This window comes from Zonotrichia leucophrys, chromosome 2 (assembly GCF_028769735.1).
Source record: "Zonotrichia leucophrys gambelii isolate GWCS_2022_RI chromosome 2, RI_Zleu_2.0, whole genome shotgun sequence".
NCBI lineage: Eukaryota > Metazoa > Chordata > Aves > Passeriformes > Passerellidae > Zonotrichia > Zonotrichia leucophrys.
Window position 1 is genome coordinate 35,969,293 of NC_088171.1, and position 25,269 is coordinate 35,994,561.

General features: G+C 41.8%; 1 protein-coding gene across 2 annotated transcripts in view; it reads right to left on the reverse strand.

The window, feature by feature from the left end:
- The window catches only part of SCRN1 (secernin 1), a 37,710-nt gene extending 19,918 nt beyond the window's left edge, over positions 1-17,792 (reverse strand). Inside the window, exons 1-2 of one of the 2 annotated variants that reach the window (XM_064704562.1) lie at positions 17,681-17,792; positions 6,591-6,750 (exon numbers count right to left, since the gene is read on the reverse strand). In XM_064704562.1, coding sequence (XP_064560632.1) covers positions 6,591-6,749 — 159 coding nt within the window. In that variant the 5' untranslated portion in view covers position 6,750; positions 17,681-17,792. Of the gene's footprint in view, positions 1-6,590; positions 6,751-16,993; positions 17,016-17,680 lie in introns of those variants that run through there. The other variant, XM_064704561.1, reaches the window with a different exon arrangement.
- Positions 17,793-25,269: the final 7,477 nt, after the last annotated feature.

Below are 25,269 nucleotides of genomic sequence, written 5' to 3' on the forward strand. Positions count from 1 at the left end.
AAAAACGTGCTGAGGCAGCCTCACAGCCTGAGCCTCCCTGGCCATCAGGGCATTGACACTGACAGCCTAGCTGGAAATGTGCAGACAGGAGATCCCACAGCAGACATGGGCTGCCTGGGCTTTCCCTCCGTGGGGAAGTGGCAATCTGCAAAACTGGAATGGCGTTGTTCAAGGAAGCCCCTCAGACTATCTCCTGCAGATGTGCCTAGCATTGGGCTTCACAGACAATTCCTCTGCTGCTTATTGACAGAAACAAATTGAGTAGAGCTCAAAGAAGTGGGAATAAATAACCTCTCCTGGGAAAGAGGAACATGCAGGCAGTAGTGCACAAGACAAAAGAGGAGGTTAGCCAATGCTTTTACCACTGCTTGCTTACATAGAAAGCAGCACCAAGTACAGAGTGGAAGACCCCTGGATGATGATTTCACCACACCCATTGAACATGGCCATGGCATCTCCTGCAGCAGCAGCAGCAGGACTTGTGCCACAGTGAAGGGGACAGCCACACACCAGGGCAAATCCAGCCTGGGCACCTCTCACACAGTCAGCCCAACTCCAGAGCTCACAGGGTCACACCAGGACAGTGAACAGAAGTCTCTGCAGCAGCAGGATGAAACCTCGGGTAGCCAGCTCTCAGGAACACACACTGAGGATACTGCTTGTATCCTCACATTGTAGCCAGATATAAAAGCATTTACTAAGTGTACAAATAGAGAAAAAAGCCATTTTCTGCCACAGTAAAGTATCTCTTTCTTTTCATATTAAGAACAGTTTTTTTCTCTTTTTATGAAGACCCTAGTGCACTTTACATATGTTTTCTGTTTGCATATTATTCCCAACTGTTTGTATTCATTGCAACCAATAACTATCAAACTTGAATCTTATCTGCAGCAGTGTGTAAGGATGATAAGATTTCATTCCAGGAAAAAAAAAAATTACAGAAGCTAGAAAAAGCTAAACAGTTCCCCTGGCAAAAAGCAGAATTATCTGCACCCTCTGACTGACTCTAACCTGCTCTATCAAGCCACCAATGAGCCACTGTATGGAAAAGGGCTCCACAAAGCAAAATTTAAATGTCTTTAAAGAAATCAAATACCACAAAGTTCAGCAAGGCACCTATGTCTGAGAGCACTCTCTGGAGACACTATATGTCAGAGTAAGGTTTAGCAGTCAAGAATGCACCTCTTGTTTTTCAAGACACAAATTTAGCAGTCTCACGGAGGATAAGGAAAAGTAAAATTGAAATGTGGATGAAGCCTATTAATTTAAAGTTTTAAAACAGTTAGAAATACATTTCAAAGAAGCCACAAAGAGTCCATGACAGAGACATCCTTGGAATTCTTGGATATCCTAGGCATTTGAAATACTTGCTCACTCATATGTTTTGACACAATTAAATTGTTTGGGTCAAGATGGAAGAGTTGACAGATTTTTGCCCCACACAATTCTAATACTCTCCCCTCCTCTTCCTGTCTGCAACAATTAAAAAGGAGAATTAAAACTATTAAGAACAAAAAGAATAGTTCAAGGTGACCAATTTTGCTCTGGTAGCAGAAGAGAACAAACAAGCAGCACCCCCACAGTAAAAACAGGCTTTGAGAGGGCAGAAACAGCCAAGAGATTTTGGCTTCCAGCTCTGAAGTGCTGCTGGGGTGAGCGCTGTGCTACAAAGCAAAGTCAGACACATCAGTGTCAAGGGCAGTGGCCTGCAATGGAGCAGAAGAGAGAAAACACTCACATTAGCCAAGAAAATGGAGCTGAAGGCAGGAACCAGCTGCTGTCTGCCTGCGTGGTGCCTCTCCTTCACCTCTGTGTGAAGTCTCAGGGTGAGCTCCAGCAGGGTGGCCTGGACAAAGCCTCCAGTCCGTGTGTGCAGGAGCTCTGCTGCCCACCAGCAGCTGTCTCAGCAGAGAGGCAGGAATGCAGCTTCCTAAACCCCCTCTGAACTGCAAATCCGCAGGCTAAAACCTCATTTGTCTATGTAGAGTAAGCAAAATGCTCCATCACAGGCACAAACACTGCTGTGCCTCATCGAGGTTTCCTGCCAGGCACCACCTTCCCATGGAGGTGTCACTGGGGGTGCCCAGGTTTGCACCCACACCTGCAGCAATGTGAGTTAGCACTGCCACTCTCACCTGGAGGCTTCCCAAAGAGCAAATTCTCACTAGATCCTGCTGCTGATTGGCTTCTGTTACCAGATTCTGAACACCTTGCCCATGACACAACGCAGAAAACACAAATAACTAGCAACAAGGGGAACCAAAACACCCCAGAACTGAATGCAGCACTGGTGTGATGCCTGGTGATGATGTTACAAACACCAGGATTAAGATCACCAGGTGATACAAAGCCACCTTTAATGCAGTCAAAGTCTGCTTTCCAAGCTTTACACTGTTTTGTGACACCAGGCAGGAACCCATCAGTTTCCTTTAGGTGAGTTTTTATGTCTACAGTCCTCAGACCAACATAGAGAAAAAATCTTACTGCTCCTCTGAAAACTCAGAGCAAGGGGAGGTAGAATGATATCCATTAAAAAAAAAAAAAAAAAAAAAGACCAACAGAGCAAAACAAAAGAATAACTAGCATAACTATGTCACGATGTATTAGAGAACAAGAAAATTCCTCCTACCCCACAGAGGGCTGGCTTTTAGCCCAGATCTGTGTTTAATACCAACATAGTAGAAAAATTTGGAATGTTCCACACTTTTATAGACTTCTTTGCTAGTCTACCCTTTCTGCTTTCCCCTTTCCATTCCTCCACAAGAAGTGCATGCTGTTAAGGTGAAAGAGCTTTTGCAACTCTATAGTGAAACAAGAAATCATGGCTATTTTGAAATCATGAATATAAGGTCAAATTAGAGGAAAGGAAGATGGATCTAAAAGGAAAAAAAATCCACATGGGAAATTCCTCCACAAAAAGTCATTTTGCCAAGACTTCTTCAGCAGAAGAAAAATCACAGCAGGTTACTAGAGAATAAAAGAAATCTAGTAAGTAAAATCTACCTTGAAAATAAGACTGAGGGGCTTGCATCTTAATTCTCACTAATGTTACAAATTCTTAAAATCCACATCTGGGAAAAAAAAATAACATACTTTTAGGAGGAATTCCAAAAAGGACCTTATTTATGCTTAGGGGAGCAATGCTTCACCTGCTCACATAAATTCAGTAGGCTGAGCACTACAACAACGAAGAGGGCTGATCAGCATCTGCCCCTGCAAAATTGCAATGCAGGGGAAGAACAAACCTTTGAGAAAGTTGTCACACACACACACAGAAGGGACCTTTAATGAAAAGCCCCATTGTTCAGGGTCTTGGGAACCTGCTGACGTGGAGGGAAGGAATTATGTTGATGAGCTATAGCTGCAGGGTTACTTGTCTGGTAGATTGAGGCACAAAGATCAGGCTGAAAATGACTTGCAGTATTCACTGAGTCCCCCTGAGACCCTGCCACAAAGTGACTGAGAGCTGTACAGCACAGCCCTCCCAATTCCTTTAGGGCAGCAATCTCACTGAATTACTGTGAGCCACTTTTGGTTACACAGTGCATTTTCACAGATGCAAACAGGAGCAGCATAGAACAGAAATAGGAAATAAATAAGATAAAAACTCCCTGACAGAGTTCTGTAGAACAATCCATGCTATTACCACATCTTAAAAGAAATTCAGAACATGAGTGGCAGCCACAACCAGGTAATCACAATTTGATACACACTGAACCACATTGTGTGCAAAAAATAGAACAGAATGAAAACCAAGTCCACTATCATTGTCCATTGAAGGTAAAGAAACTAAAGCAAGTATACAATATGGAATGGAGAGAAAAGCTGCTCATTTGGGAAAAAGAAACCCAAAACACTAGGATGGATGAAAAGAAAAATCTAGTCAGAGGCACAAAGGATTACTGACGTAGAAAAACTGTAGTGTGAAATGATCAGGCACATTTTTCCATTTGTAAATATTATACATTTAATTTCTCAGGGCTGTTTAGTTTTACAAAGTGCAAGGGAAGGAAAGCTGTAGTAAAAAAGAAAACCTGCTCCAACAGTAATTGGAGTGTTGGCAGCTTTCACGGGTTTCAAAGAACAAAGGATTAACCCTGAGCATGCCAAAGCTACATATGGAAGCTTTGACACTCCTCTCCACTCCCCCATCAGTTAATTACCTCTGACAAGTTTGTTCAGAGGTGGAGAGTGTTGCATGCCTGGTATTAACAAGGGAAGCAGCTGGACCCAAGCCTTTCCTTGAAGTTTTTCTTGTCTCTGAGGTACCACTCACTACCAACACACAACGACTGTGAAAACCTCCCAGACAGCTACCTTGGACCTAACAAACAAGTAAAATCAGTTCTGTGGTTTAACCAGCTTACTCCACTCGAAATATGCGTGAGTAAAAAAAAATAAAAGCACATTAACAATACTTAGTGCTGAGTGTGATGAAGAGGCAGTGATAAGCAATTACTTGCACTGCTCTCAGAGAAAATGATGATGTTTTTATCCTGTGCTAGGAGGAAACAGGAAGAATTTTGGCAAACATCTGGAGCCTGTATGTTGCTGCACACAATTTTACTTGAAAAACCTCAGGATAGCTAATGAAGAATTACGTTGTAGTTTAGACTAGCAGAAGCCAAAGTAGTCATTAATTAGGATTTAAGCTCCTACTTTAGAAAAAAAAAATGGCCCCCTCCAGTCTGTCATCTAAAAGTGCATCTTCACCACACTGCAACAAACTTTACCTTAATTTTTTTTAAAAATTCAGCATTTAAGGAGAATGCTTGCAGATCCTTGTTGGCAGATTAAATCTATAAACGGTGCTGTGCTATGAAAAGGAATTATGCTTCCTGCTCCTAAAAGGTCTGGCAAAAGAGCTGAGTTAATGACTGAATTCTAAAAAAAAAGGCACTAAACCAATTAATCATGGTGTAAAAGAGAAATCATAATAGATTATATATGCCTTAATTATATGCCAATTATAAAATTATAGATTATTATATATGGCTTAATTATATGCTTCAGCAAATTATGACAATCTCATGAAAGAGTAAGATATGGGGCAAAGAGACGAAAAGAATCAAGAACTCTTACAGTAAGTTCTTACAAATTATTCTCCATTAAGGGTACAAAACAGAGAAGCTTTCCAAAGTTGTTCTTCCCCAATAACAGAACTTTTTTTTCCATTTCCTGTTCTATGCAGAGGCGCTTTAAAACAAACTGCTCTGAAGCTTTCTTCTTGTCTTACTGTCACCCTTGTGTTACATGTGCCAGCACATGTCTACAAGGTGCTACAGCACTCAAGTGTGCATAGTGCTACTGGGGGAAGGGGTTTCTTTATATCCAAAATTAAACCATTTAATAATGCATAAGTTGTACTAGATGTTGGCAGCAAAAAGAATTAAGGGAACATTAACAGAAAGAAGAGCACCAAAGCCTGTGAAATCTGGAAGTCATCCCATTTGAAAAGCAGCATTAAAAGTGGCACTGGCCTTCAGATCTCTTCTGGGTAAGTGCCACTAGATCCACACAGAATGTGTTTGGATGAGAGGCGTCAGCCTGGTGCAGAACCCCTCCTGTCCTCAGCCTTCTGCAGAGCCACAGGGCCAGGAGAAAGCTGAATGCAGGGAGCCTCACAGACTCTGCTTTCCCAGCTGCCAGACAGAGCAAGAACCTGGGACCCTAAAAGCTGCTGGCAGTGCCACATCAGGCTCTGTCTCCTCTGATAAAATGACTGCTGCACAGATCCTTGTCCTTCCTTCTGATGCCTCAGTCTCTTCATTCCACCTCCACTTTACACTTTCCCCTCTTCCTGTCTTCTGGTTCATTTGTCCCTTTGCTTCACTCTTCCACATCTCCTTATCCTTTCGTTTCTTGTCATTAGAACAAGGCTGCAGTGACAGACTACAATTGCAACAACCTCCAACAGGGTCCCTGTCAACCTGCATCCACGGCATCACTGTCCACCTTCAGGACTCCACATCCAGCCTGGGTTCAAGAAAAGCCACAGCACTAAAAACTGGCCATGATGCAGGTGCAGAACATGCCAACAGAGCCCATGGCATGTACAAGAGTTAAGTCTGGCTTACAAACCTGAGCACTCGCATTCTCCTCCTCTCACATTCCCCTATTAGAATACAAGTTCCTCAAGTCCCAGATTTCTGGCTAAATTTCTGAAAAACAGATTTCCTGTTTTTCAACCTGTGTAGCATAGCCAGGCCCCATTACTGCCAAACAACAACCATGAATGAGAATAATTCATTTGGCACATGACAAACTCCAAAAATTAGCTTCTATTTCCAATTAGCCAGGAGATTTTTCCCTTAGAAGTAAATCAATTGACCACATGGTGCAGGAATCTGAGATGTGAGCAGTTTTGCCTGTCTGCCAGAAAAAGTAGAGGTCATGGATTTTTCCTCAGTTAAAAAAAGTTACATTGTAAGTTTCATTTTCAAACTTGTAAAAAAATCTTTTCTTTTTCTACTCAAGAGATTTGAGTGAAGTGAGAAAGGACTCCACAATCTGATGGGAAAACAAGACAGCATTCATTTCTTCCAGCAACAGTGATTTCTCACAGTTTGAATGCCACAATTCACCCTTACCTCCACTTTGCTTCCTGGCTCGTGCTCTGCAGCAGCAAAGTACACCACCTCCTGTACTTCATCCCTGGGCCGCGCAGAGTTCTTCCCAAACACCACCAGCCCATCCTTGGAACAGGGGGGCAAGGCTACAAAACAGTAGCTTGGAGGAGCTGCAGCCATCCTAGAAGGAAAGAAAGCATCAACAAACAAAACTAGTGGAGTTTTTTATTCATAACTGCATAGATTAGAGAATCATTCAGCCTACTGGTAGCAGCTGCAGCTAAGAGGGAATGCACTCCCTCTGTCAGTCGATTGTCCAATGATGAGGGAAGAACGGGTCAGCTCAAAGAAAGCCTATCTGAATTTAATTTTAAAAATATAATAATTTGCATCATTTTTCACCTAAGCTTTGTGAAGGCATAAATAGGAAAAAAGGCAAGAGAACTGTGCCTTGATGAGCCTGCTTAGTCCCCATTGAAAGAAGATACTCTGCACTGGAGCTCCCTGGGAACGTATGACCTAGATGTATTCTGCTGACTCAGGCAAGTGCAGACACACAGAATAACTTTAAATAATTTACTCCCTCTGCTCCCATGCACTTCAATATTTTTAAAAAGGAAAGATAAAACATGTTTGAGGGATTCCTGAAAGAGGACAATAGTATAACTGGAAACAGAACAAAGATACAGCACAATTACATCCAAAACTGTCAGTCAATTTATCTACTCAGATGGGAGAGAGACTGAAGCACTAATTGCACTTTATTTTCTTTGTGGTTTGTCTGCATTGCTGCTCTTACCTGAAGTCAATTGATTGCTGTTTATTTGTTTAGGTAGACTAATGTGACATGTTTATAGGATAATTTTAAGTGTTTCCAATAACAATATATTAAGATAAATATAAACTGTTTCAGGACTATTACACTATTGTAGCTGGTCTTGTGTACATTGCCATATCTGACATTTTTTTCCACCATTTAGAAAAATTTCTGGTACATATGGCTACAAAACAAAAATGTGGGGTGTTTATCACTTGTTTAAAAAGCACTTAACAAAGATGTCTAAATTTTCTTCATAATTCTTATCTCAGCAATAGAAACTCAACAATATACAAATATACCCAAATAAACAAACATGTTTCTCTTAATCTTCTACAATATTCTGAAGAAGTAAAATACTTGCACACATTTGCTCTCCTTAGAAACAATCAGCACTTGAGTTTCCCCCCCAAATTCATCTGCAAGACAATGCTGGGCATGGAGAAGTGTGCAAAGCTGCTTTTTTACCATTAGCTTGCATATGCTTCAAACCATTCAAATTTTGCTTCTTCTTTTTTTTTCTTAAGCTGCCATTTGAGTACATACTTCTCACAGAACAGCAGATAATAAAATAGAGGAAGAATTCCTTTTCTATAGAGTCTGTAATCCATAAAATGGTAATTGTTTGCCTGTGGGCTGTGAACACATCACACAGATGCTCAACCTTGCAAAAAAGTCAAGTAGTTCCATGTTAGAAGTGCCCTCTACCAACACAACGTGAGGCAATGAATTGTCCAGGGAACTCACGCAATCTTTCCATTTAGGTAAAATTATATTCATCCACTTGAGCTGAAAATGCATTAGGAAACAAACAAATCCCTTTTCATAAGCAGAGTTTTGACCAGAGGGAAAGGACAAGCTACTCTGAGCTGGAATTACTTCAGCTGATAAAGCACATCTGCCAGAGGACCCTGGGCTGCAGACCTGCCTATTGTGCTCTAACCCGGGACATTGCTGGCTCTACAGGAGTGTCTTGCACACAGAACAGATAAAAAGTCCCACTTCAGTTGCCATTCATTGCCTGCAAGTCCTCAGAGCACCAGGTTTAACTGGAACCAGGAGTGTCTGTGGAGTGTTTGCCCAACCTTCAGCACCAATGAAACCATTCAGTACTTTGTTATGAATTACTCTGAGTATGAGTACTGCTGCGCTGGTGATGTCAATGAAACTGCTTTCCAGAACTCTGGGAGTTTCCATCTGCTTTCAGGTAACTCATCTTTTAGAGCACCAAATTTGTCTTCTGATACATTGCCAAATGAGCCACAATCTCTAACAACTTGCAGATTTAGTGAGGATCTCCCTATTCAAAAGTATTTCCTTTATTCCAAACACTAGCTAAGCAGATTTATTCGAAATACATGACACAGCTGAAAAACATTAAGCATCCAAGAGCCTAGCAAGAAAGGTTAAAATTATATACAATACTAATTTTTATTAAATTAATACCTAAACCTATTGGCAGATAAGCTTAAGAAGAGGGGAAATATTTCAGCATTCTGTTACTGAACAAATACAAAGGTATGCAAGGCAGACTTTTTCATACCTACAGTCTGAGTAGATAGGGAAAAGAATTAAAAGCTTGGAGGTATCGAATGCCCTTAAAATTCTGAAACTTCCCTGAAAGAAATAGTCTCAACTATGTGAGAGATTTTATTTTGTATGTGTGAGATTTTATTTTTTTCCCCCCTTAAATATACCAACAGTTACTGAACCTAAAACAAATTGCCATTTTGGTAATGTTTTATAAGTATGAAAGTATGCAAGTATGAGTAAGTGTGGGAATTTTTTTTTTCCTTAAATACACCAACAGTTACTGAACCAAAAACAAACTTGCCATTTTGGTAATGCTTCTTAAGCATGAAAGTATGAGTAAGCTCCTCTATAACTAGAGTTCCCTTCAACACACAGTGTATTTCATAAGCATGAGCAAGCCGCCCAGCAACTAGAGGTCATTTCAACACAGTGTATTTCATACAGGCAAGTATGTAACAGTCAAACACTTTGTCAAATGCTTTAACCTTATCCTGAAAACATGACTGTCAGTGGAGGAGTTTGCACTGGGATCCCAGATTACATTTCAGAGAAGGAAGCCATCCAGCAGTCTACTGCAGTTCAAATCCATGCAGTTTGCTAGGCAGCACTTTTTCCCTGAACCTCATTTGGTTCATTTTGAATATGACAAGGATGGCCATTTCTCAGACATACCCACAACCTCTACTTGTTCAGAACTCTACTGTACTTTATTTTCCTCCATCACATAGCTCAAACAGTGTGTTAGCAGCCACCTGTCTAAGCAGGACATTTCTACTTGCCTGCTTCATGTTCTTCTTTTCTTTAATCAGCTTCAGGTTGTCCTCATGCTCATTTTCACATATTTGCCACCTCTTTGCTCTCTTACACAGCTCAATACTGGACAAACACCTTTCACCCACAGGAGGAAAAGAACACTCCTTCATGGTACCTCTGATAAATCAGCCTGACTTTTAAAACCACCTACTGTTATAATTCCTACACTTTTTTTCACAGAGTTTGCTCCTCCAGTGAAAAGTAAACCTCAGAAAACACAGGGAATGACTGCAAATAGATCTCAAAGAACAGCTTGCTGCCCATGCACACAGTTCTTTACCACAGAGCATGTCAAGCACAGTGGCCTGATTCTCTCAGCAGACCATACCTCAGACCTACATTCTGCTGTAGGCAGAGGAAAACCTACACATTTGTCTCAATTGCAAACCATTACACTCATAGATGGGAAAGTTCAGAGAAATGAGGACTGTACAGACCATTGTAGGCTATGGAAACCCTGGAAATGGCCAAAGAGCTGTACATCATGCTGTGCCACTATGGAATAACTGCTGCACTTGCAGGGAGCTAACAGGCACCATGCTTGGCTGGCCTCGAATCACTGCAGGCACAAAGGTTGAAAAAAGAGTTCTGAGCAGCCGCCACAAGCTAATACACTCCACTTGCTATCTTTTTATTTGACAAAAACACACTGCAGCAGGGATGCAATATTCCACCTGGTCTTTTTTTTTTTTCCAGTCTCCTGCGTTCTGACGCTACAAAGAAGACTTCCTTAACAAGTTCCTTTATTAAGATCTTTTCTCGTTGTGATAAGTCCCATTTAACACCTGACAAGCCAAATTAATTGTATGAATATATCACCACTGCTGTCAGTGGTAAAACAAACAGTACTGAGTATTTTAAAGCAGAAAGAAAGGAGTAACAACCAATGGGCAATCACAGAATCAAAACAGCTGGAAAATACCCCCATGACCATCGAGTCCAGCCTCTGAACAAACCATCACAGCACTAGGTGCCATATCCAGGGGTTTCTCAAAGACCCCCAGGGATGGTGACTCCATCACCTCCCTGGGCAGCCTGTTCCAGTGCTTAACAAGTGAAGAAATTCCTCCTGAGCCTCCCCTGGTGCAGACCATGGCTCTTCCCCTGTCACTGGCTGGTCCCCAGGCAGCTCCAGCCTCCTTTCAGGCAGCTGCAGGGAGCAATAGGGCCTCTCCTGAGCCTCCTTTTCTCCAGGCTGAACACCCACAGCTCCCTCAGCTGCCCCTTGCAGGACTCACTCTTCACAGCTTCATTGCTCTTCTCTGAACAAATGTCTGGCTCCAAACATCACAAAGGGAAACAGCAGGTACAACAATTATCAGGGCTTTATAAACATGTCTGAACATTGCTATGCTCCTGAAATAGGGTGAACAGGGGTGTGTTACTGCCTAGCATCACCTCAAGAAAAATAAACCCACAAATCTTGACAAGCACCAACTTTCAGGTTAAAAATATCAAAACTTGAAACATTTTACATGAGGATCTTACAGATGCTGACACATATTTAAAAAGCTCATAAATTCCAATTAGAACAACTTGTGCTATTATAAATAAAATCTCTATCTAGTAAAAAAAAAAATCTCTAGTAAATATCTATCCACAATCAGAAATTTAAAGTGCTCAACACAGAATAAAATCACTACTAAATCTGTACATAGAAGTTGTGACAATCTAATGGAAACTTCATTTAGAGGTAATTTTTCACTTACAAAGAAATGAACAGACAAATAATGCTGGAAGAGAGATTAACACATGGAACAGAGATTGCAGTACCCCATCCTCCACCTCATGAACAGGAGTGTCAGAGGCTGAAGCCACGCTCTTAAGAAAATAGAGACAGGCATAAATAATTCAGTGTGCTTTGGAGCCTTCCTTCCCCCAGCCCCAGAAACCTGAAATAGCTATGCATCCACAACAAAGCACTCTCAGCTTAGCATGACAGAGTCCAAACTAAAGAAAGGAAGATTTTCATAGTAACTCATTTCAGATTCCTTGGGGGTTTATTCTGTTATTTTTTCAGAATAACACTGTGTACTTCTCTGAAAGCTGTAATTTGGTACTGCAATAATCTTTTATAAAGTGCAAGAATCTGACTGCTACAATAAAATTACTTCTCAGAAAAATAATTTTGTCATCTCACATCAAATAGATGTTGATTTTTAAAGTCAACTTATTTTCCTGGTTTGCCAAAATAACCTGAAGACATTCAGCACAAAATAATTAATAGTTTTACAAAGCTACAAATTATGTGAAAACTGGCTCACCAACAACAGCTTTCAGTTGCTCTTTTTAAGAAAAAAATTACCAAAAAGAAACATTTTTAATGAACTATTGTGATCTTGAAGCACTTATAACAAGTTAGTATTCAAGTAATGCCAAAACTTATGAAAGTACAACTGAATTTGCTCTTTTCTCTGTCTTCTCTGTCAATTGAAAAACAAAACAATAGGTTTACAATGAAAGTGCAGCACTCACTAGGAAGCAGTGGGTGATAAAAAGGATTGGTGTGAGAAAAAGAGGGTGAAAGTAAGGGTCTGTCTTGAAATTTAACTGATGTTTACTGAATTAAACCAATGTTTGCTCTTCACACTCCTCTTTTAATTGCTGTTCACTTAATGCCCTGCAACTTTTTCTCAGGGAAAGCTAGAGATGCTGCTAACATCACACATAAAAACCCTTTGGGTTTAATACAAGTTTCTAAAATGTTAATTAGTAGTTATTGTTGATCTCAATTAAGATTTCTACCAGATGACAAAGATCTGAAGGAGATATTCCTGTGTAGAGCAAGTCCTTTCCAGCAACTCACCATTTAAGACATTTTAAGCGATGTATGTCTGCAAACAGTTCTGTCCCCAACACACTATGCAGAAGTTGTTTTCCACACAATATAGTCTCTTGCTCAAAAATGTAATAATATCCAGTCATTATCATGCATAAAGTAAAAGGTGCTACATGAGAAGTCAGCTGCCACCAATACAGATCCTCTCCAAAAGAAACTGGAGCAACGCTCAAGCAGATATTGAGGATATTAGGCTTCAGTGAGACCAAGCAGTCAGCCCTGACACCAGAAAAGCATTCACCTCATGCTGTGATGAGTAGCATTCAGCTGTAAAATTTGCCTTGTATTGATTTGGCTCAGAAGCTGGCAAAACTTCAGCTTGATCAGGCCAAACCTTCACCCAGGAGAACAACTGCTGTGTCCATTGCTCAGCACAGCCATGCCAGCAAGCAAGGATGGAGCAAGGAACAGCACACCTTGCTTTCATCCACCCCAGTGAGGCTCCACAGATACATCACACAGACTCATCTTTCAAACACTTTTTGTCTTCAAGGGCTTTGTTGGTACAACTGTCAAGCTCTCTGAAGCTCAGACACGATCAAAGTGTTGTACAGGGTGAAGACTAAACCTCTCCTAATTCCCAATTTTTCGAGCACACCTGAGATTGTCCTAGATTAATATTATGATTATTAATGTCCTATATTAATAGTACCATTATTAATGCTAGTAATAATCAACATAATGCTTTCAAGACAGCACAGGTCTCCACAAAAACAAGTGTGGCAGTGTCAACACTCGGGTTTCATCTCAGACCTCCACAGCAGTTTGGTCAGACCATCAGTTTTATTGACTATATAGCCTGATCCTTCCACCCTCTCTTATTTGGTTTCTTCAGATTAAAGCTGGTCTTTAGCAGGTGCTTTAGGTCACAGAAATTCAGGTTGCTAAACTCCTTGCTGCTAAGTTTGGACCACATTCTGATGATGGCAGCATTTTCTTTAATATTTATCTTACAAAAGAGATTTGAGCTGCTTTTAAGGTCCAGAGAGCACATTAAACCTTTTATGAAGACATACAATGTAGTTTTGTGTATTAAAGGATGACTATTCCTCACTATAATTTGTGCTTTTATAAAACAGAAACCCAGCTGTGCTAATATTGCTGAACTATTTCAGTAACATTTAAAGATTTCAATAAACCTGTTTTCATTGCAACCAGAAAGAGTAAGTGAACTAATCTGCAAGAAATATTTACAATAAAAAACAGAGAGCCAACATATGAGCAAGGATCCTCAGATTTGGATCAAGGAGGAAAGGAAGAATATTTGGAATGGGAAAGGAAGAATATTTGGAATGGGCCATGCATCATTTATTCTCAACTCTTCCATATTTTAAATGGAGAGGCAAAAGAAAAGTCTGTTACAACTGTGAAAACTTAGTTCAGGGCTTAGTCATTGGTTTTCAACCTCTATTTTAACTTTAAATTAAGATGTTTTTTGTGCCTGAGACAAGCTTGTATTTCCATTTACAAATCAAACCAAGCATCTTATGCACATAGAGACATGTGATCTCTGCACCCTGCAGAAAAGCAGTGCTTCCAAAAACAGAAATGAAAAGCAAAATTCATTCAGCTGCAGGCACAGAACAAAGACAGCAAACTGAAAGGCACAATAATAATACTGTTCTCATCTAAGGAAACACTGAAAGGTTATTTTTCTTTTTTTTTTTTATTGACAATTTGAACAGTTTTAATGCATGACTTATCAGGCAAGAAGAAGGTTGCATGTATTAAGAAATTAGAAAGCAGAGACTGTTCCTGAATATAAAGCACAAAACCATACCAGATCCCTGTGTCCCTATCACTTGGACATTTCATTATCAGACCTAAGTCAACTTGTTTGACTCTTTCCTAACTACCAATGGATGATGATGCCAATTTACTGCTTGAAGGTGCCACATCCAACTGTGATTGTTTCTGTCCCTCCAACCTGTGCCTGACAAGATATCCAAGAGGAGTTTGATCAGCAGCTGAAATTTAATAAGCCATGCTTAAGACTTTCTTCTTTTTTTTTTTTTTTTACATTAATTACATACTGAAAATTTCTCAAGAATTTACTCAAAATGGTCAAACATTGAGTCAGGGATTTGGGATGGCCTTTTTCTCCAGTAAATTTACTTTTATTTTTGAATTATGAGAAATAGCAATTCCCTACCCAGGCATAAAATCAAGTTGCACTTCAAAACTCTACTAAGCTGTGTGCTCCCTTCAGTCATTTAACTGAACAAATGCATAATAGGCCTGGAAGGAATTGAAAATATTTCTCTTGCTGCATGTGGGGGAAAATTTGGGATATTCTTGCCAACAGCTGTCAGATTGCTTTAGACTGTCTAAAAAAAAATCAGGTAATGGCCATCAAATGAGCATTCTAAAATTCTTCAGCACTTGAAGTCCCAACAAATGGTGAGACTTCAGCTGTTATAAAAGTTTACAACCCCTTGACCAACCAGTTCTATTTTAATTCTGTAATACACCCTCGTCCAAAGTATGTCCTTGCTTTCAAAGCAGGCATCTTTCAAAATAAGACAGGATCTTATTTTTTGCCCCACGTAATCTGAATTATGTTAATGAAAACGTAGTTCTATTGAAAAACAAATCAGGGTCAGTCATCCAGAAGACAACAGATTTCAGACTCATTTCCATCACAGGCTGCACATACAGGGAAAATTCATTATTTATACAGACTTTTCACTGAGTGGGTGTCAGTGCTCTTAATTAAGTCCCCAAGCAGTCACAGAACTCCATCCCTTTTGTGGCTCTTATCCCAGCCCACAGTTCAAGGTCATATTTGTAACACTCTCCATTTTGTAGGGAAGCACCTGCTCTCTTGCTCCTGTCACTGGGGCACAGACCCTTGTTAGGGGCTGCTGGCATCTGAAGCATCTTTGTGCAACACCCAGGTTCCCAAGGAGGAGCTGCTGACTGTGGTTTTTGCTGTTTGTGAGGATGCAGCTCAGTCGCGTTCTGCGCCTCGGTCTGGTCGGGGTCCCTGCGCAAGGGAGGCTGCCCAGCTCCTCACAGCTGCCTAATGCACGCTGACTGCTGCCACTTCACATCAGCAACACCGCTATGTCAACGAGGAGCAACACAAAAAGCATCAAAGTAGCTCGCTGGAAGCCGCCCTGCAGTTTTAAACATACTCTAAAAACCAGAAAGGGTCGCAACACTATCCATAGGAGTTTGTAAATGTTAGGATATAACGCAGCGCATTGTCAGAAACCAGGCATTCACAGAGAGGCAGGTCTGGGGAGAAATTCTGTTTCTCAAGCTGCTGAATTTACAGCAAAGAGAAAAATACACTATGAGGACAATGCCCATATTCACAATGCTTCAAGTTCATAATAAAGAAACTCTTGCTAGAAGCTTTGGACATCTGGCAAACTTTCCAACATGCAAGCTGCATAAAGCATCCACAGTTGATGGCTTCTGAAGGAGAGGGTGGAGAGCCAAATTCAGCACCCTTTACCAAAGACACCAACCTTGGCACAAGTAAGTAAGTGGAGCTTCAATCATGCCATAGCAGAAGAAAACAAACAAACAAACAAACAAACAAACAAGTTACAAATGTCTTTCAAAACTGGAAGAGACCTTGAAAAATCTCAAGCTCTAAGCATTAAAAAATACTATTCTGGGGAGGACAAAACTGACTGATGCCAATAAAGGATTTTCATCCACCACATTTGCCGCAATACAACACCTGCCTTTTTAGACTGTTTCTGTAAGCTCTGGGACATAAGCTACTTACAGCATTATAAATGGTTTAAGTTAATTTCAGTGTCGGTTCACCTCAAAAAAGCTGAAAGTCCCATGTACAGAGATCTACTTCCTAAGTAGAATATGACTGGAGGGTCTTCAAGATTTTGTTTTGCCTGGCTGGAAGATTTAGAGTGCATATTATGAACAAAAAGCATGTTTGGAGGTGCCTTAAATCACTAATCCTACAACAGCTTTTAGAGCAATAGTTGAAACTGTAGTAGCCTATAACCAAATGAGTCAGTCAATCCATTTCTCAAAAGTTCATACATTTATTATCTTTTAAACTAGCTAGTACAGACACATAGCTTGCATCACAAAATTTACCCAGTTTACTACAGCACAATATTTTCTCTGGGTTTATTGAAGTTTCATATCCTAGAGATATGGATGGCTTTTCTCAGTTGTGCGACACTTTTTCATAGGGATAGATTTATAAGCATGTGCATTCATAGCATCAAGGCCCTAAGCTCTCTTCCGTTTGAGAATCTGGTTTAATACGATTTATTTCCCCTTTAACGATCAGTACTGGAGAATTTTCTCTTTAAGGCAGATTAATCATAGCCTGTACCATTATTACAGCAGCACAAATGGAGATGTCAGTTTGCAGGATCTAGCTACCTGCAGGGAGGTTTATCTGCTCATCAGTGACTGAAACCAGCACTTACCTACCTGAGCGTAACAGTATGCTTAGAAAGGCACATGAAGGCATCTAGGTTTCAAGGTGACCATACGAAAAGGCACCTTCAAGAAAAAGATGGGGGAAACAACCCTCGACGGGTCCTTACAGAGCAGAAGGGAAACCAGCAGCGACTAGAGGGTGCAGCCAGCGAAGACGAGAGGCCGGAGAGCCGGGAAGGCAAAGGACAGCCGGGGACAGCATCTGCTGATGGCACCGAGCCCTGCCCGCACCGCCGGCCCGGGGGAGGAGGCGGCGCAGCCCCGGAGCGGGAGGCGCGCGGGGACCGCCAGGTGCGCGGGGCCCCGGGGACACCGCCCCGGGCCCGGAGAGCGGCTCTGCGCCATCCTCCGCGCCAGCCCCGCCGCTCCCGCCGCCACCCCCCCTGCTCCCTCCTGCTCTGCCTCCCTACATCCCTCCTCGCCTCCCTCCATCCCTCTCTGCCTCTCTCCATCCCTCTCTGCCTCTCTCCATCCCTCCTCGCCTCCCTCTCTCCCTGCTTCCCTCCCTGTCCACCACCGCCGCCCGGCGCTGGCGGGGCGAGCCCCGCCGGGAAGGTCGCTGCCCGCGGACCCCGACAGTTTCCCCCGCGCCGCGCCGCTCCGCGGAGGAAGGGGACGGGGAGGCGATGGGGAGGCGATGCCGCCCTGCCCGCGGCGCTGCCGGCACCGCTCCCGTACCTGCGCGCCGCTCCCGCCGCTCCCGCTCCGCTCGGCCCCGCGGCGCCCCGGCCCCGCCCCCTGCGCGCGCAGCCGCCGAGTCCCGGGCGCCGCCGGCGGAGGGCGCGGCCCCGAGAGCGGGGATGCTCCGGGTACCGCACAGCCCCGCGCCTTGGGAGCGCCCTGGAGCATCCCGCTGCGGTCCTGCCCGCGGAGAGCCAGCGACGTCCGGCATGTCATCCCTCGGCCCGTCTGGAGGACCGAGAGCGTGCCGAAAGAGCAGGGGATTTTTTATTCAGGTTTAGTCTCATGGCTAACTTGTGTTCCTCTGTCTCACGCAAAGGTAACTCTAGGAAGAGAACTGGAAGTTTTAAAATATGGCTGCTGCCTCATCAACCAGTCAAACCACTGCGTAAGGAGTTCTCCAAACTTTGCCAAGCTGAGGAGATGAGCTCATCAGAAGTATCCCCAAGGAAAGGGTTGCTAAGGATTGGAATGTGCTGCCCAGGGAGGTGGTGAAGTCACCATCCCTGGAAGTGTTCAAGAAACATCTGGGCTGGCATTTAGCGCCCAGGTCTAGTTGACCTAGTTGACGAGGAAGTGATCGGACAAATGTTGGGCTCGATGATCTTGGAGATCTTTTCCAACCTAATGAATTCTGTGATTCTATGGTTCATGACTGAGGAATTCCCTGCTGCTGCATGTGGAGTGTCACAGTGGGCTCCAGCCCCTCCAGCAGCTGTACCTCCAGGGACTTCTCAGCTCTTTGGATGCAGCAGCACCAGCAGCACCAGCAGCAGCAGGCCCAAAGCAGAGCAGCACCCACTGTCCCTCTGAGGGACCCCCATTCACAGCACAGTGTCCCTCAGCCATGGCATGTGGAGCAGATGGCCTGCTCTCCCTGCCAAACTTGCCCAAATGGAGCTGTCCTCTGTGCTCCATCCTCAGCACACAACCTGTGCCTCCATGCAGAGGTAAAAATAGTTTAACTGCTGAGTACAAGCATGCAGGTCCCTGCATAAATGGTTAAACTGCTAAATATGATCTAACACATGTGGTTACATGGTGCTGGTATAAGACAGCACCTTTAGGTTTCTATCTCTGTATTCAAGGAGAAGAACCTTGCTGCACATTCCAACAATTCCTGCCTGAAACCAGGCATTTAATGTGCAGAAGAGACTGCCAAGTATGTTTGATGGGAAGAAGGTTAAAAGGAAGGTTAAAAGGAAGCAGGGGAAAAGGTCAGAGAGGCAAGGATGAGCCAGTGGAGATATTAAAGAGCATTACAAACTGGAGTATTTCACCAGGAGAGTAGAAAGAAGCAAGTATGTTAGGTTGGTAAAGCTCTACCACTTAAACATCGCACTGCCTGTTAGATCAGAAGATCTGGTTTAGTAACCTGGCTAAAGAGAAAACAAAAAGCCAGACAGAATCTGCATATGGGATGATGCATATTTAAAGAAAATATAGAAGGAAAAATTCTGAAACTCTATGCACCAAAAAGAATTTCCTCTCATCACCACAAAAAGCACCACAGGTCTGTGTCTGTACAGAAGTTGTGCATAAGCATTGAACACTGCTGCTGTCAAACTTAAATGCAGACCAAAAGTTGCAACTTTATTATGTAACTAAGAGAGAAAATAGTTTGCTGTTCCCAGTCTCAGTGAATGTGAAACACTGTGGCATTGCACCTTTCGGGGGCATGTCAGTAGTCTGAATAGCCTGAATAGGGACTACTTGGGCTCAGTTCTTTTGATTAAAAAGCTGAGCTGATCATTAGCAACATGCAAGCCCTTCATACTCTAAGGGTTTCCATTATATATTTTAAGCAAGACCTTTGTTTTCCTCTGATATCAGTTTTGCTGCCATCAGAATTACATTTCGATGTGTTTTACAACAGAAAAAGACTATATGTCCTGCTTAGGATGTATGATTGAAAAGTGATCTGAATCACTGAGAAGCTGAGGACTTTATACCAATTTAATTGTAGCAAGTTCAGTTGAACATAGCAACCCAAATTCCTTGCTCTGGAGTTACATCAAGGATGAACTGCGTCACAGGCAGCTTGCTTCTTAGAATCAGAAAGACAGCTGATGAAAAGAGCAGGTGCAATTTGGAAAAGGGTTCAGATTATATCCTATAGCACACCACTTACATTACCTATATTATGCTCACTTAGATGACTAAGTCTCTTCTCTAATTACACTGGAGATGATTATGGCTGAGTATAATCTACCTAAGAATTATTAGACTGTCTACAGAGTGATTACATACTGTCAACACAGAAATCCTTGATGCTTCCTTTCTGTGTAAGCTGTCATGAACTGTGCAAAGCAGCAAGGATGAGTGGTTAGAGCACAGTACTGGGAATCAAGAGAGCCTGGGGTGTATGCTGCTCTGCCATAAGCTTGCTGCTTGGCTCTGGATAAATCTTGTAGCCTCACAGTAATTAAATTGCCTCACACAAGAAATGGGGAGAGCATTTACTCAGAGCTGCATCTTAAAAGTCCTTGAATGGAGATTGCTGCGTAAACAGAAAATACAGAATTATAATAATTAGGGGAAAGCCACAATGCCTATCTATTGATTATTTCCTCTTTTAAAACATAACAGCAGAATGTATGGATTTTATAAATGTTTTTTCCTCTTGTGAAAGATTGGTTTCAAATGGGATGCAAAATCAAAGAAGAAGAGCAGGAAGGACGCTTCTTTAGAAAAGAGAATTTCAAAGAATCTTTGTTCCATGTTTTATATGTGAAAGAAAGAGAACAAAAGGCAGACACTGAAATATACAGCTTAAGTTACAGTGGGTTTTTGGTTTTCTTTAACCGTGTCCTTAGTTGGAGATCAAAAAGCTAGTTCAGCAGAGCTAGTGCCCCAAAATCATCAAGATGCTGCAACACTAGTCTTTGTTTCATCATTTCCAAAATACTTTCCCTGCAAGTTCAAGACAGCAGCCATGCAGACATAGAGCAGATGGGACTAGTTTTCTCAATAAACTGTGTTTTGGAGAGAGGTTGACTTAATATAGATGGTAGAAAATACCATCTAAATGTTGAAATTATATTAAGAGGCTTAAAATGATAGATTTTGGTGGAAGGGTAGAACAGCCAAGAAAAGCTTTTTATTGGTATTAATTTCAGGGCACCATCTTAGTTGTGTTCTTTCTGGTGGAACACTGATTTGCAGTACCTAAAAATCAGATGAACTTGGGTTGTTCAGAAGAAATGCACTTGATTGCTAAAGGCAATCTAAGCCTATACCCATGAAAGCATCCCACTAAACTAAAATTATTCCTTTTACAGTGAGTTACAGGAAGAAAAGAGCTCCTTTGATACAGAAGAGTAAGTAACATTGAAAATGCCTATGAGACCATAGATGATAGTTACATCATAGGCCAAATTCAACTGGTATCATAGAATGAATCTAAAGAGTAAGAAATATCAATGGCACTTGAGTGTTTTGGGGTATTTTATATAGACAGAAGACTGGACCAGAGAATTGAGAGTAATTCTCCCACACTAAAGGTAGCTTCCACCCATAACAAAGAAAAAGGATGGCAGGTGCTGGATTATGATGTAAAATAAAGATGTCACTTGCTGAGCTCCGTGAATGTTCAAAATGAGAAAGATAGGAGAAATCCTGGCTGCAGCCTCTTCATCCAATTTACCATTGAAGTTTAATCTATGGAAATGGCTGCAGCTGTACATAAAAAGTGACTGTAGGCACAGCAGCAGGCTTAGATGCTGAGCTCTTACTCATGCACCACAGAAGGTGATTCATACCCCCGTTACACAAGTGACAGAGCAGAACACGACTCCTCAGTGTGACAGGGACACAGCGCTGCAAGGACTCCAGGCATGCTGCAGCACTCTCAGCGACCAGAAACCTGTTGGGCACAACAGCACTGGCCCACACGGCCAAGCACTGAACCACACAGCCAACCACTGAACCACACAACCAAGCACTGAACCACACAACCAAGCTGCTCCATTGCCCAGTCAAGAAGGTTGCCTACTCCTGAAGTAATGTATCAAAAAAATCATCAGTCTCTTGCTTGGTTTTCATAAATTTTGCTATTTTCCTTATTTTAATTCACAGAAATCTGGGACAGGGTATTTATGTTTGTAACTCTGAAGTCTATCAAAGCCACATTTATTATTATTGGCTTTTTTATTGTGTTAGAACACCACTTGTAACAGTGAGGCTAAAGCACTTGACAATAGCTAAAGACTCATAATAATAAATAGTCCAGGCAGATGGTTTGTCATCCTGAGAGGGTAAGGCAGTAATGACCATGAAGCAGCAGAAAATACAGAGGCAAGAGCATTACTTTCTTATGCAATGAGCATGTTTAATCTTCATCTGTGCTTCATGGTTTTTGATGCTGCCTGTACAGAAATGCTTGTGGCAGGCCAATGAGCTGTAAAAGTCATCTCACTTCCCTCTGCAATAAAAGTGCTACAGTAACTGTGTTATTAAAATTTTATTAAAATTCAGACATAGTTGTTTTCTTTTTTCTCAGCTTAGCATTATTCTTCAAATTGCAGCAATGTGAACATCAGTCCATAAGACAAAATACATTCTTGGTGTTGCACAGGTGATACAGGAGTTCATTAAAGTGACTGCACACCTGCAGCAGTTTCATGTCTTATATTAGTGTGTCATGGCTAAATAATCCATGTGTGAATTGCTGCAAATTAAATCACAGCACTTGGAGAAAAGATCGGACAGTAACACAAGGGACAGCAAATTCCCCTGTGTGATTTATCAGCCATCTGGTGCAGTGCAAACTGCACTCATTCAGGGGAGGCTCTGGTTAGTAACCACAGCAACAGGTCTGCTGAGTACTCCTAGAAGTTATGCATGGGTCAGCAACCTTTTCTCTCCTCCATACACATCATTCACTGGGGACTGTGAGCAGTGGCATGTCCTTCCTGGGCTACAGATGTTTTTGCTGCAGCAATTTCCAGTATTCCATTTTTCAGCAGACTTAAAACTCCGAGAGTTTTGTTTCGGTTTTTTGTAATATGCCTTCAAGGAGTTTTGACTCCAAAACCTCTCTCCATGATGAAGCCATTTTCCTTATTCGTGGAAGGGGTAGATAGCTACAAAGTGGGAAGAGATCACCGATAACAGAAATATTTCTAACTAAAATAAAATAAGTGCTTTTGGCTCCTGTACTTCCAAAAAGATAGGAAAAATGTGTTTTCTAAAATGTTCACAACTGAGTATATCTGTCATAAAAGAGTCCATGTTTACATAAATGGCCTTATCTACAAGGTATACAACTGGAAGATAGTAGTTAATAGATAGGCAAAATTACAAAGCCTACACTGTATTGTAAATTTCATGCTGGTTGCATGTTATGTACATATTTTAACAGAGAAATGTAAATAATAATTACCCAGGAGTTTTTAAACTTCCTCATATTTGCTGTGGATATCAGCCAAGAAAAAGTGGATGGTACGGAGAGATATTCCCCTGCTTATCTTCTCTGCTGTTCCCAAGCCCCTTGTGTTTCCTCCAAGCCTGCCTGTAGCTTCACTGGTGTGACAGCATGAGCCTGGCTGCTGCCACTCCAGTCTGTCCTGAGGCTCTGACACATCCCACTGACAGCTGCCTGCTCAGGAAACAAGGTGTGAAGGTCCAAAGCCAGCAGAGGTCTGGCAGAGCAGAACAAGTACCCTGGAGCCCACCCCACACAGCCCCAGCACTGTGTGGGTGCAGGTTGTGGCTGTTTCAAAAGGTGCCATGGTGAGCTGGGCTTGGCTTGGCTTGGCAGGAGCAGAATGTTGTCCTAAAGGCATGGGAGCATTGGCTGCCTCTGCTCCATACCTGCTCCCACTGCAGTTTGTGCTCTTTTGTCAGCTGCAAGGTGAGCACCACGTGCCTTGGAGCTTTGCTTCAGACTGTTTTGCAGAGGTGGAGCGTTGGATTATGTCAGAGTGTGTTGCAGACAGGTAGAAAAATGATAAAAGAAAGGTCTCATAAAATCAGGCCTGCTCTATTAAATCAATAGCTCAGCTGTCATTTCTTCGAAGTGCAGCTAGCACTTTGCAAGTTTCCATTGTGAAAACAATCTTGGCATGAATAGTTCTTTACTCTAACAACCTATTCTTGGGTGAAAAATAAGTGCACCTGCATAAACATTAGATCTGTTCCATGAGAACCCACAGAAGAAAAATGTAAACAACCTGAACCTTATCACATACACACAAATCCCCTTCTGTCCAATAAATGAAGTAGGAAAACTACCAGGCAATAGATGTTGCACACGAGGTCTGTGAAAAATGTATAAAATAAGTTATGTGAGTAAAGATTCAGCTTTTCCTGCATGAAGAAAATGGAACCTCACATGATTTATTCTGGTAAGAGGGCACTGCACAGCATGATGTCCAAGTGAAGCCCAGGTTTTCACCCAGCTGCTGGTAGTGACAGCAGCAGTACAGATGTGATGGCACATCAGGGCTGAGATGCTGGATGCAAAGGTAATTTCTCACCTTGTGTAAAAATGAAGGAACACCACCAGTCTTGTCTCTCTTAAGTATTGTGGTCAGGGCTGCTAAGAGTAAAATCCAGCAGGTCATGATTTTCTTTCACCTACAATTAGTCCATACCCAAAGATGGACACAAGTTCAGCAAAACCATTTTGTATTGCATTTGCGGAATGAAAACCTGTTCTCTAAAGAGATATCCCAGCAGATTAGAGAGACCAGAGCTAAACTCTGCTATTTTCTCCCAGAGAGAGAGCAGGCCTAACGCACACACAAAAAAAATTAGGTATTATATTATCTAGTTCACTACTCAGGGAAAGTGTCAGAAGAGGAAATATAACTGCTTTAAAGAAATTTCAATGGCAAAAACATGAAAGAGGACAGGATTGATTTAATGCTTCCAGTCTGAATCTCAGATGAGGAATCAATTATCCTGCATCATTTAATCTCCTTATGCAGGTCATGACACAAGCTAGAAATTAGAAGCATCGTGTCTAAAATGAAGAGCAGCATCTTAGTGGTAGTTAGCATCAGCCTCAGATTTTTTACAGGAAAACATAGGTAGGATTTGGGGAGCTCTGAAGAGTTGGCTCCACTGGATTTCTGCAGTCAGATCCTAATATTTAAAAGTGGATTCGTCCTTGTTAACCTAATGGAGATGCAAAGAAAAAAAAAAGAAAAAAAGAAAAAAAAAAAAAAAAAGAAAAAAAAAAAAAAGAAAAAAAAAAAAAAAAAGAAAAAAGAAAAAAGGAAAAAAAAAAGAAAGGAAAGGAAAGGAAAGGAAAGGAAAGGAAAGGAAAGGAAAGGAAAGGAAAGGAAAGGAAAGGAAAGGAAAGGAAAGGAAAGGAAAGGAAAGGAAAGGAAAGGAAAGGAAAGGAAAGGAAAGGAAAGGAAAGGAAGAAAGGAAAGGAAAGGAAAGGAAAGGAAAGGAAAGGAAAGGAAAGGAAAGGAAAGGAAAGGAAAGGAAAGGAAAGGAAAGGAAAGGAAAGGAAATACATTATCCCTTTGGAGAAACTCATGCCTACAAGGAACATGACCTTCAGAAAATTTGCAAAAAAATTATTTATCTGCCAAGTTGCAAACTATCCTCTGTCATGGCAACTTTCTCAGATA